Below are 12,089 nucleotides of genomic sequence, written 5' to 3'. Positions count from 1 at the left end.
TGGAGGGCAGGTTGTCACTAAATAACACCTTTACAGGTAATGATAGAACAATGGCAGGAGAGATTATGCTCTGTATGAATTACATATGGGCCTATAACAAGTACAACTTTCTGATAGTGTCTTATGTCTGTACTTTTACTTAATTTTAGTTATTCATAATTTAACTTAAAGTAAAGGATGTGAATAATTCTTCACCTCTGACTTTGCCGTCATCTTTCAGCATATGAGTTATTCAATTGGCCACAAGAGGGAGCACTACGCTCCACCCATTTAACTCTACAATTTACGACGGACTTGAATGCAGCGTGACGAAGAAGCGAAACCGATACAGAGCAGCAGCCTCTTCATTAGCAAACTGAGAAGTTCCTAAAGCCTGCCGGCGAGTTCCTTACCCCAATATAACTCCCCGCACAGGCAGAGGAGAGCCGCGTGGGTCCGATCGACCTGGAGAAAATAAAGTACACAGAGTAATGTCAGTATTAACTACGTACACAAGGGGTGCAGATAGTTTCAGGTACCGGTAGTCGATTCGTCCAAGTCATTGGTGTTGTGAAGAGGACTTCTTGCTGCGTTGCTATCTCTCAGAACCAGCAGCCGGTAAGAAGCGTGAGCCCCCTAACATTAGCATAGCTAGCGGTAGCAGTGTGGTTAGCTTGCTAAGTTAGCTATCTATATAAAACACCGCTCGAATGCGGCTTGAGTTAGCACAACTTAGCCGGCGAGCTAACTTAGCATTTAAGCAACAAAAGAGTGGAAGTTACGCTCGTTGAAACAAAAGGCAACCAGGTGTGTCTCCTTTTTAAGTGAACTTTGGGTGTAACTATTGACAAACTGTCAAAACGATGATGTGTTTTAGCAACTTAGCAGTGAGGTAAGCTAGCACATTTTGCTGCAAAGTCTTTAAGGTATGATTTAAAACTAGGGTTAAATTCGTTTAAGACAAATACTGGTAAATAATGTGGGTGTACATCACTATAAAACATGAACTCTTTCTTTTATACTGGCAGATGATTATTTGGTACCCCTAGCTAAAACAAATGTGCACAGCCATGCGTTAGCTTTAACTGTTAAACTCTAAGTTACCTTTATTAACTCAATTTTTGTTAAAACTGTTTTAAGGAGGTGTTGATTCAACCACCTCATTTACATTATGGAAGATCTAACCCCTAAAGCCCCTAAAATGCACTCTTGTGTGACTGACTAGCACTGTGCATGTCAATCAAAGTACTGAAGTTAGATCTTAAGCAGTTAGTTAAATAAATCTTTTCCACTCCTGTACATATCTGACTTTACACAGACATGACATTAATCCATCAGGAACACCTTTCTGTATCACAGTACAATTGAAAAGTAGTACAACCTGCAGTCTTCTGTAGCGAGGGGTACCTAAAAAACTAAGTGGATCCAAACTGTGTAATGTTAGCTGCATATTTTATGAGGAATCCAGGTTTTTATCAATCACCATTTCTTGTCCTACACTGATTAATGTACAGTTCAGACAGTCAGAATGACTTGCAGTTACCATGTTGAGATGTAGTTGTTCACAGTGTGACCCTGAGCAGTTTGAACTGAGTGAGCGGTTCAGCTTTGGCCTATTAGTGACGTGACAGCTAAAGTACCTAGCCACCTCATAAAGCAGGTCCACCCAGTACACTTAAATCTGACATGAGTATGTGTTCACATATGTTTACTGCTCACAGGGTTTTGGTGCACCCGTACACTTTGTCTTTTAAGTTTTGTCTGATGCACAGATCGAGTCCTTGTCTGTTCCCTTTAACAAATCTGTCCACCGCCGTCATTGTAAAATTGTCGCAGAGATACTGAGCACACCACAGTAAATATTGATACATAATGATCAGTGCAGTAACAGTTCACAGTAAGTTAAAAGACGGATGTGAGCAGCCAAGGCCATACTTTGAAAACAGTATATAGAGTACAGTAGTGAGAGCTCACTCTTTCTGGAGGCAGTATGTCATGTATCATGTCTTTGTTTTAGAGGAGGTACACAGAGTTTCCTCTGGGGAATGTCAGGATACATTTGGCACTGTGATGAGTTCACAGATATTATGTTCATGCACAGATGGCAACCAGTGTTTCATCTTTTCAGACAACAGTTAAAAAGAAGAGATGCCTCAGAAACAGAAGTCCAAGTCTTGGGTGGAGTTGAAACAAGCTGGAAATGAATGTTTCAAGACAGGCCAGTATGGAGAGGCCACCAATTTTTACAGCCAGGCGATCAAGGAGTTGGAGAAGAAAAGTAAGTGAGACTTGAATATTAGCTGTGGACCATACAGCACTCTTTGAGGAATAATGATCATAAACACAACCATGTTTGTTTGCAATCAAAGCAGTAAGTCTAATCACACAGTATATAAATGTGTAATTTTAATGTCCATCTGGACAGTGATGCAGTTTGTGGAAGAAGGTTGTAGCCACGCAGGAGGTGCAAGGCTGTTGAACAATGACATTAATGAAAAAATAATATCTGCATGCTAATTCCAAATGATAAATTCATTTAAATGGACAATGTTTTGATCCCAGTCGGATCTATGTCAGGTCAAGTGTTTTTTTTGTTTTTTTTTTAAATGGCTACACTAATATGCATACTGATTTGTGAGTTTTAGGCTCTGTTGATGCCCGCCAAACAAATAATAACTCAAACAGGAGTTGTTGAAAATATTAGAGCAAAGAAAATAGACCATGAAACATTGGGCTCCGTTAAAGGATGCATTCAAATATTGATATCAAAATGCAGGAGGAGGTGTTGATTCAACCACCTCATTTACATTATGGAAGATCTAACCCCTAAAGCCCCTAAAATGCACTCTTGTGTGACTGACACAGCCGCCCTTCAGAAATATAAAGTAATTGACGGGTCAGTTCACCCACATCCCCTCCCAGAAAACATTTTCTCACTTACCTGACCATGTCAAGCAGCTGCTACGTGCCTTTCCAGGAACAAGTCCTCGTGAATCCACAGACCTCCCTGTCAACTGTTTTTGTACCTGTGATAGAAAATATTTCCCAGTCTCATCCCATTCTTGAGCCTTTACTCAGTGCGTTGTCCACTTCACTCACTCTCTCTGGTATTTATCTCTTTCATAACGGCCGCTATTGTCAGTTGGCCTTCTCTCGTCTGTCTCTTTATGTGTCTTCTAAATGGACATATCCGAATGATTTGTGACTGAGGCTGATTTACCAGTTAGATTAAATGCTCATCACAAAGAGTTTTGTTTCCTCTTGAGGTAAAGGGAACCCAGAGGATTTGGGCATTTTGCACTCGAACCGTGCAGCAAGCTACCTGAAAGATGGCAACTGTGCGGAATGTGTCAAAGACTGCAACATGTAAGTGCGTCTATTTGTCATTTATAGCTTACTTTATACCTTTGTAGTCTCATCATTCTGTGCTGTTGTCTGTTCTTTTGTTTGTTTGGTGTTCAAATATCATGTTGTCCTTCATTATTAAACTTTCATCATTCAGGCTTTTTTGCTCTTTACACTTTTCTCTTATGTTCTTATGCAAACGGTAAACCAATGAAAGAGCCAGACTTTTAAAGGAAAAATGAGCCCAGATTGACTCACACATACACATGCTTGAGCTCTGTTTTAATGATTAAGATGTCAATCACTCAGTCGTGTACGTGTCTTGCAGCTGACCTCGTCACACTTGGAGTTCAAGCCATCTGAGTGTGTTCACTAAAGGTCCATGTTTTCTCTCAGGTCTCTGGAGTTGTTCCCGTTTAATGTCAAGTCTCTGCTGCGTCGTGCTGCGGCTTACGAAGCTCTGGAGCGCTACAGGCAGGCTTACATTGATTACAAGACTGCTCTGCAGATCGACTGCAACATTGCAGCCGCTCACGATGGCACCAACAGGTCAGGGGTTTTCAGATTTATCCACTCTGACGAGTATTTCAAAAAAGATTCAGAGAGATATGGTGTTGGTCATACGTACAGTCTTTCTCTTAATTCATCTTTGTGAGATGAAGCCAGAGTAAATTTTCTTCTAGCTTGTGAGACTTAGTGGCTGAATTTGAAGAACTGGTATCATTAATTTGAGAATTTAAGATGTTTCATTCCAGCTCATAAACCTTTGACTTGACAACAGATGCATCGATCACCTGTTCAGGGGTTTATTTTCTTTCCTTTTTTACATTGATTTCCTGTGTTTTTGATTGTTTCTCAGGATGACGAAGGCGCTCACAGAGGCGGACGGCCTGTCATGGAGAGAAAAGCTCCCTCCCATCCCCACTGTTCCTCTGTCCGTTAGAGAGAAACTAGCCCAGAAAACTCCAGCCAACGCCGCACAACCGAACCCTACACCGCAGCAGAACGGCACCCCCACGCAAACAAGCAAACCTGGTGAGAGGATTGATGTTCTCTGTTGACATGTAAATGATTTTATGTAGAGAAACGGACCTCCTGTGTGTTAGCAAGTTAATTTTTATGATAACTGGTTTAAAAGTGACTTCTCTTTATATATTAAAGTTCATCTCCTGGCATTGATTTTAGCACTGAAAGTTGCACATATAGAAGTCTTTTCCTTTGGAAAAAAATCCCTTCATACAGTAAAATGGTTTAGATGTTTCTCTAGACGTTTGCTTTCATAAAAATTGTGCAGATTTTTGAATATGCAAATACTTCCCAACACGGAAAGGCCCACACTGCGAGGTGACGGGATCAGTTCTTTAGGTGTGATATGTATGAAAACTGAATCCGTGTTTGTGAGGCTGTCGTTGGTCCTCTGCAGTCAACCATGGCGCTGACTGCTTGTCTCGCTCCTGATAGCTCGTGTAGGATATAAAAACACATCCTATGGACATGATGAAAGGTTAAAATCATCACTTTAGCCGTATTTACGTGGGACTGACGTCACATTAAAGCATTTTTTCAAAATGACCCACAAGCTGCAGTAAGTATGCGCTTTCTTCTGTGCATGCAGTCGAAGTCAGGAGCAGATTCAGATTTAAGTTCATCTCTTTGACCTCATTTCTTCATCGCGCTCCTCTCTTCTCCCTGCTTCTCCTGTCGTCAGCTCCCAGCGATAAAGACAAAAAGAAAGGCCAAGTTCTGAAAGAAGAAGGCAACGCCCTGGTGAAGAAAGGAGAGCACAAGAAGGCCATAGAGAAGTACAGCCAGAGCCTCAAACACAACCCCACTGAGGTCACAACCTACACCAACCGGTGAGTCAGCTCTCCTAGTTCACACATCCATATTCTTAACTTTTAATGGCCTCAGGAATGATGGTTACGCTGTTGACTGGAAATGTGTTTGAGATGTCCTTTTTACAGAATCTCCTGTGGAGATAAATATATCAGATTCAGGAAATTGCAGTAATTATACTGTAATTTAACAGTATTTGGACCATTGCAGCATATTACATTTTTCCCAGTGTAACAGTGTAGTGCAGGGGTTCTCAGACCTTTGTAACCTCAGACCCACTTCTGATTTCAAACACATTTCTGAGGACCCCCTTCCCAAATAAATTAGACAAAAACAAGACATGATAAAAAAGGACGCCAAGTGATTTGGGCTATGAACACATTCAAGACTCTGTGATTCTGGCTCAGGATCACTGCTGCCATATGAATCCAGATTTAATGTATTTCAGGGTCTTATTTCCCCAACGCACGGCTGTCTCATACATCACTTTTCCATTAAAAGTTTTCCGCCACTGCAGCCGAGGAACAGCAGCTAGCTACGTTTGTCTACCTGATGGTGCATCCTGATTGATGTGCTGATATTCAGACGTGACTGGTCATTGAAATTATACATTTTAATTTGACATTTTTTTCATTGATGTGAGTTATTGAGCACATTTAGATGTAAAATAAATTATTTTTCATCATAATCTAACCTTTTGGCAGTACCACTGCCTCTGGGGCCCACCAGATGGCGCTTTGAGGCCCACCAGTGAATGGCTCGAAACATATTGTGTGTGTAATAAAGCAGTTCAGATTAGAAGCTTCTCAATGGCAACCAGGTCTGTATTTACACAGAATCATATCTAATTTAATACATGATATTTATAGAGTGTTATAGCTGTAATACTGTACTGTGTGAATGATCATTTTGCATATTAAGTGAGCTTCTTTGGGTCAACAGTTTAAGCAGACCAGTAGGTTTTGGTATAGAAATTCCTTTATTTAAACTCTCTGGTGATTGATTGTGTGTGCTGTTTGTTCAGGGCGCTGTGTTTCCTGTCAGTGAAGCAGTATGCAGATGCCGTCAGAGACTGTGACGAGGCTCTGATGATTGACAGCAGCAATGTCAAGGCTCTCTACAGGAGGGCTCAGGCTCACAAGGAGCTCAAGGTGAGAGCCTGAATCTTCATCGCCGCGCTTCCGTTTTTGAAACCCACACAGAGTAATCAGATGTTAAGTTTCCAAAGGGTCTGTCTGGAGGTTTTCAGGGCGGGTGACAAAATAAAAGCTTTTCCTGCCTTGATAATTGCTGATGTTTTTCCCGTGGCAGCCTCTCATCAGTATTCCACACACAGAGAGGACACAGTTAGCTCGCAGCTCTGTACAGTGTCGACTGTGTTTGGAGGTTTCAGCTTTGTGAAAAATGTCTAGAAAAGAGCAAAAGAAAGCCACGACTTGCTGATCGTCTTCGTGCTGCTCTGTGTTTCGATCAATAGCTAAATTCTGCTACGTTTTTAAGCCTGTTTCCACCTGGTTTTAACACATCTTTGTATGTAAATTCAAATATTGGACAGTTTGGTATGTTCATCTGTGGTAAATCTTACCTTCACGAATAACAATGATTACATTTATATAGCACCATTCAAAACAAGTTACAAATTGCTTTATAATAAAAACAAACAAAAAGAAGCAAATGAAATCATTTAAATAATTACAACAAATTCCACCGGTCAAGAAAAAGCCACGAGATGAAAGTGAGTTTTAAGAGGAGATTTAAAAGAGGACAGAGACTCGTCCAGGTTTAGGATCCATTAGTGGGATCCTACCAGAAGATCTCAAGCAGCAATAAATCACGTAAGCACTCAGGTGTGGAATTTCTATCATTATTCATAAATGTAAATCTTTACTTTTAATTTAAATGTGTCATAAAGCACAACCCTGATCGCCGTGTGTGGTTAGCAATATCATGGCATGAGTGAGATTTGGTGCAGAAGAATCTCCAGATTGTCAAATATGGTCAAGATTTGTTTTGGTTTTTATACACAAACTAAATATTTTGGAGTAAAAGTCTCTTCAGGGATGAATAAATTGAAATTGTAGAAAGCGCATAACTTACAAACTTGTGGAAGCACCCGCAATTCCCACATCTGCCTGCAAATGTACTGTTGGCACTCTTCGACCTGGTTCGGTTTTCAACTCTAAACTCTCGTTGTGGTTCCTGCAGGACATCAAAGCCTGCGTGGACGACCTGAACAACCTGCTCAAAGTGGAACCAAAGAACACGGCCGCCCTGAAGCTGCTGCAGGAGGTGCAGAAGAAGAAGTGATGACACATCAGGGACCCCGGAGACCGCGGTAAGGATCTGCCACTGCACTGCGTACAGAGGAGAGGAAGAGGAGGAAAACAGCCGAGCAGTGGCACGATTCAGCCGCTTTGATTGGAAGACCGGGCCCGTGTTTCCCAAAAGCTCCTCCACGCTGAACACGTGTTTGATCCGCTCGCTCTCGCCGGAACAAACACGAGCTTGGTCTCCAGAGACGCTTCTGGAAAACGCAGCTCTGGTTGGCGAGAACTGAAAGTGCGTCAGGAAGAAGAATGTTTGTATGTCACCAGTTTTAGTGTCGTCGGCAGTTTCACCGAGTATTTATGGTTATTTAAGAGCTGACGTGATTGACACACACATCAAATTTAACTGAGAATAAGCTTTTACCATCACCAGCAGCTGGAGCTCCTGCTGGACGCCATAACTTTAATTTGTTGGAGCCCGGAAGTTGATCTCAACCTTAAAATTATTATGTAAGAGAAAATGATCTCAACTCAAGGTCCACTCACTGGCTTTGTCTGAGCTTTGCTGTTTCCGTTAACTGGCGCAGGTTTTTGATCAGGAATGCAGAGGAATCAGGTTGTTCAGGTTCCAGCCAGCAGTGGATGACGTGGATAGTACTATCATAGTATATGTTGTCGTATTTAAGTTTATACCTATCAATAGATTTCTGGAAAATCAGTAAATGGCCTAATGCACCCCAACCTGGATCATTACCACAGTACAGCAAAGTTGCAGCTCCATCCCTCCTCTTTAAAATGAAAAGTCCATGTTGAAGCCCTCTTCTCAGGGGTAAATTTAGGCAACTTAGCCATCTGAACACTGGTGATTGTAAAGGTTTATTCTGTATTTGAATACACTCAGGTAGTTTATTTATCCTATATGTGATTTCCTGAGGTTTTGAGTATGTGTGGAAGTTTGTTTCTCAATGGATTAAGATTTCTGGTGTTCCTGCAGTGTTTGTGTCACATGGGATGGATGGAAGAGACCATTACAAAGGATTCCCATGTTTTAGACTAATAAGCTTTCACTTTATTGTGTTGAGTTAAAAAGAAATAATACCATGTTTTGGCAGTATAGCATGATATACGTTGAACTTAATGACCTTGAACGACAGACGCTAGCTCACGTCACTTCTCCTTTTTGTGCACATCTGGATTATTATTATTGAATTTTCCAAGAAGTTTGAGTTCTGGAGTTGTATCGACGATTTGGATCTTGACGTGAACGCAGTGTCGCTCTTGAAGCTTCACCCAGCAAACATGTACAACATAGAGCTGAGGTTTGGTCACAGCAGCACCATCTTCAAATCCAGAGCCTGTTGGATGCAACACGATGTCTGAAATACATCTGTGTCGTGTTTGTTAACTACTTTTAGGATCAGCTTGTTTCTTTTCCATTTGACAGACAAACATGTGAACCAAGTCAAACTATCCTGTCCATATAATGTAGTTTCATTCTGTGTTCAGCTTTTTTTAAAAAACATTCATTGTCTAACTGTGAAACAAGTAAAAAATCAGTGATCCTGCCGTAGCTTGGCAATCTCCAGCTCGCCTGAAGTGCCTGTCTTCATCCTCCAACATTAGTTTCTGCTTAACAGCTACAGTGAAAAGCTGCAGTTTTGTGGTTTCAGACAAAGACAGTATCACACCTTCAGTTCTGTTGGTCATGCCAGGAAAGTTTTAGAAAAACATCCACACTTTTTCATGTTAGCACGGTCGAACCAAGAAGCTGCACAGTGCCACCACAGCCTGACGCGCTTGGAAAATCAGATCCTTTGTTTTATCACATTTCTGCTGTTTTTGTCAACTTGCTTCTGTTTTAACTACAAATAAACTTGACAGACATGAACCAACAGTGTCTTCTATATGTCTTTAATGCAAAAGTTCTACATTTAGCAGAGCAGGCAGAGTGCAGAGGTCCTTTGTCCAGATCTGTGTCTGCCAGCCCCCGGTGGAGAGCCTGGTTAAGGTATTTGCCAGTTCACTGAAGGATACTGAATCTATCAAGGCAACAGGGCAAGAACTGGAGAACCATCTGGCTGCAGTAGATACATTTAAGGCATGGATTTACCAGCGTGCAATTCGCCCACGGATCCTGTGGCCCTTACTAGTGTACAACGTCCCAATGTCAACAGTTGAGGGCTTTGAGCAGAAGATCAGCCGTCACCTCAGTAGGTGGCTGGGGGTTCCCAGGAGTCTAAGCAGCATAGCTCTGTACGAGCAGAATAACAAGCTCACACTCCCATTTAAGCAGAGTGACAGAGGAAATCATGGTCACCCGGACAAGAGAGGTGCCGCAGTTTGGAGCGTCCAGGGACCGCAAAGTATCTGGTGCTGGTATAGTCAGGACCGGAAAGAAAGGGAATGCCCAAGTTGCGGTTGAACAGGCCGAGTCCCGGCTTCGACACAGGGTGCTTGTGGGCCAGGTGGCATCTGGACGGGCCGGGTTAGGCGGCAACCCAACAACTAGCTGTAACCAAGCCAGCAGCAGGGGTAATGCCAGACGCCACTTGGTCCAACAGGAAGTGAGAGCAGGTGTGGAGGAGGTGCGTGCCACTAGAGCTCTGGGAATGTGTCAACGGGTGGCTTGGACCTGATGGGACCAGGCACTGGACCGTAGAGTATCTTGGTCTGAGCTATGGCGAGCCGAACTCCACCACACCTCTTCTGCTGGGACAAAACTGATAGTTCTGCGTGTGTCCTGTGTTCTCGGGCTGGGACGCTGGAGCACATCCTCAGCTGTTGGCAGCATAACCAGATGCAGAAGACCACAGCTGAAGCCATCCGCTCTGCCATTGGTTACTCCAAACAGCAGAAACCAGCAGAGCGTGCTTCTGTTTTAACTACACATAAACTTGACTGACAAATCAACAGTTTCTTCTCTATGTCTTTAAATCAAAAGTTCTACATTTGTGGAAATATGCTCATTCACTTTGTGGCAAGAAGAGTGGTATAACTCATGTCTGTTCAGTTAATATGACGAAACAGTCAGCTGCTAACTTAGCTTAGCATAAAGAGTGGAAAGCAGCTAGCCTACCAGCACCTCCAAAACTCACTAATTACTCATTTTGAATGTATAAACAACAATTCACTGTTTTATGGGGATTATGTGCTGGACTATTTCTTTCTCTGAACAGTTGCCTGGCAACCAGAAGAGACTCTAGGAAGCTAATGGTCCGGCCAAGAAATAGTCCAGAATATATATCCCTGTTAAACAGTGAAGTTTTGTGTTCACGCTACTGTTTTTGTACAGATGAAACAAACAACACGTAACATGTTGTGATGCTTGAGGGTCCATACATTCACCCAGGATGTTGTAGCAGCTTTCAAAGCAGCACGGTGGCATAGATGCAGCGTCTTCTTTAAACAAGACATTTCTGCACTCCAGGGGGCCTGAATCCTCCAACTGGGGAGGCACATTTTAAGAAAGGTCATGTTTCGTTGCCTTCACTATCACTCTTTTGTTTAAATATTTGAGCTAACCTCCGCATGTGCAGACAACCTCAAGTCGAAAGTGCAAGAACCAAATTAAGATAAGTGATGTTTGTGTTGGCAGCACCCTCAGACATGACTAGCATTAAGAAACAAGCACAAGGCACAATTACAACAGCTGGAATTTGAGTGTTTAAAATGAGATTTAGATTCATACTGTACAGTAAAACCTTAGTTGTGTCTGAGCCCAGCCGAACCCCGACAAAGCTCAATATGAGCCTGAAGCCAATGTTTGATTGGGAAGACTCCCCCACCCTCTGTCCTTTTCCTGTTCTCACACACAGATGCACAAATGTAATTCAGCTCACAACGAGCACAAGTTGCCAGCCATCACACACAAATCTTCACTTCCTCCACTGATTCTGCACATCAAACAGCAGCTGGAGAGATCAGTTAAAACACAAAGAAATTGACTCCAGAATCCGAAGAACAGCGGCGACTGTTCAAATGTCAACTGAACAAAGATTTGTGTTCAAATTCAGGCTGAGACTCTCTGCCGAGATCCTTCACTGAAGGGAAAGTCACCAAAAGTTGGAAGTCCACATGAGAATGTAAGAGCAAAGAGGATAAAGATGATTAAACAAGACTCTTAGCAGCAAGATGATAAGTTCTTCTTAACGCTTCAGTGTCATCAGTCCACACAGAGGAGCAGAAGCCTCGGAGACGTTGAAGTCTAGTGTTTCACGTATGTCAGGATTTATTCACCAAATCTCCACTGCAACAACTTTTCCACCTTAATTGAGCGTAAAAGCTACGAATATCCACTCAGGTCATATTTCCACGCAAAATGAGGACGCGCTAACAGAGAGGGGCGAGACGCAGAAATCAGACAGGGATGAAGGACGCATGATCTTTCCTCGAAGGCGTTCATGGTGTTGAGCTGTACGAACAACAAAAAAGGCCAGAAGTAGTTGTGTGACTTGAAAAAGGGAAGACCTACGTCTAACCCCAGTCATACAGGAGGGTCAGCTGACTGCCGCTGGTCCACTGAGACCGCAGAGAAGTTTTCATTCTGCCGTTTTGTCTTCTGTGAAAACCAAATGAGAATAAACATTTGCATCTCGCTGCATTTGCATAAAACAGACATTATCCAGGAGAACACGACAGCCTCCTGTTATCCTGCTGAATATT

At 42.5% G+C, this 12,089-nt stretch overlaps 1 protein-coding gene across 1 annotated transcript; it reads left to right on the top strand.

Annotated features, from left to right (window-relative positions):
* The first annotated feature begins 340 nt into the window (after positions 1–340).
* On the top strand, positions 341–9,309 carry tomm34 (translocase of outer mitochondrial membrane 34). The gene is made up of 8 exons (XM_041954661.1): positions 341–597; positions 2,108–2,257; positions 3,246–3,345; positions 3,721–3,873; positions 4,184–4,359; positions 5,033–5,180; positions 6,185–6,311; positions 7,366–9,309. The coding sequence occupies exons 2-8, from the start codon at positions 2,128–2,130 to the stop codon at positions 7,465–7,467; spliced, it is 936 nt and encodes a 311-aa protein (XP_041810595.1). The 5' UTR covers positions 341–597; positions 2,108–2,127; the 3' UTR covers positions 7,468–9,309.
* Positions 9,310–12,089: the final 2,780 nt, after the last annotated feature.

The sequence above is a fragment of the Chelmon rostratus genome, chromosome 2 (assembly GCF_017976325.1).
Source record: "Chelmon rostratus isolate fCheRos1 chromosome 2, fCheRos1.pri, whole genome shotgun sequence".
Classification (NCBI taxonomy): Eukaryota; Metazoa; Chordata; class Actinopteri; order Chaetodontiformes; family Chaetodontidae; genus Chelmon; species Chelmon rostratus.
Note: the sequence above shows the minus strand (reverse complement) of the source record. Positions and strands in the feature narration are given on the sequence as shown.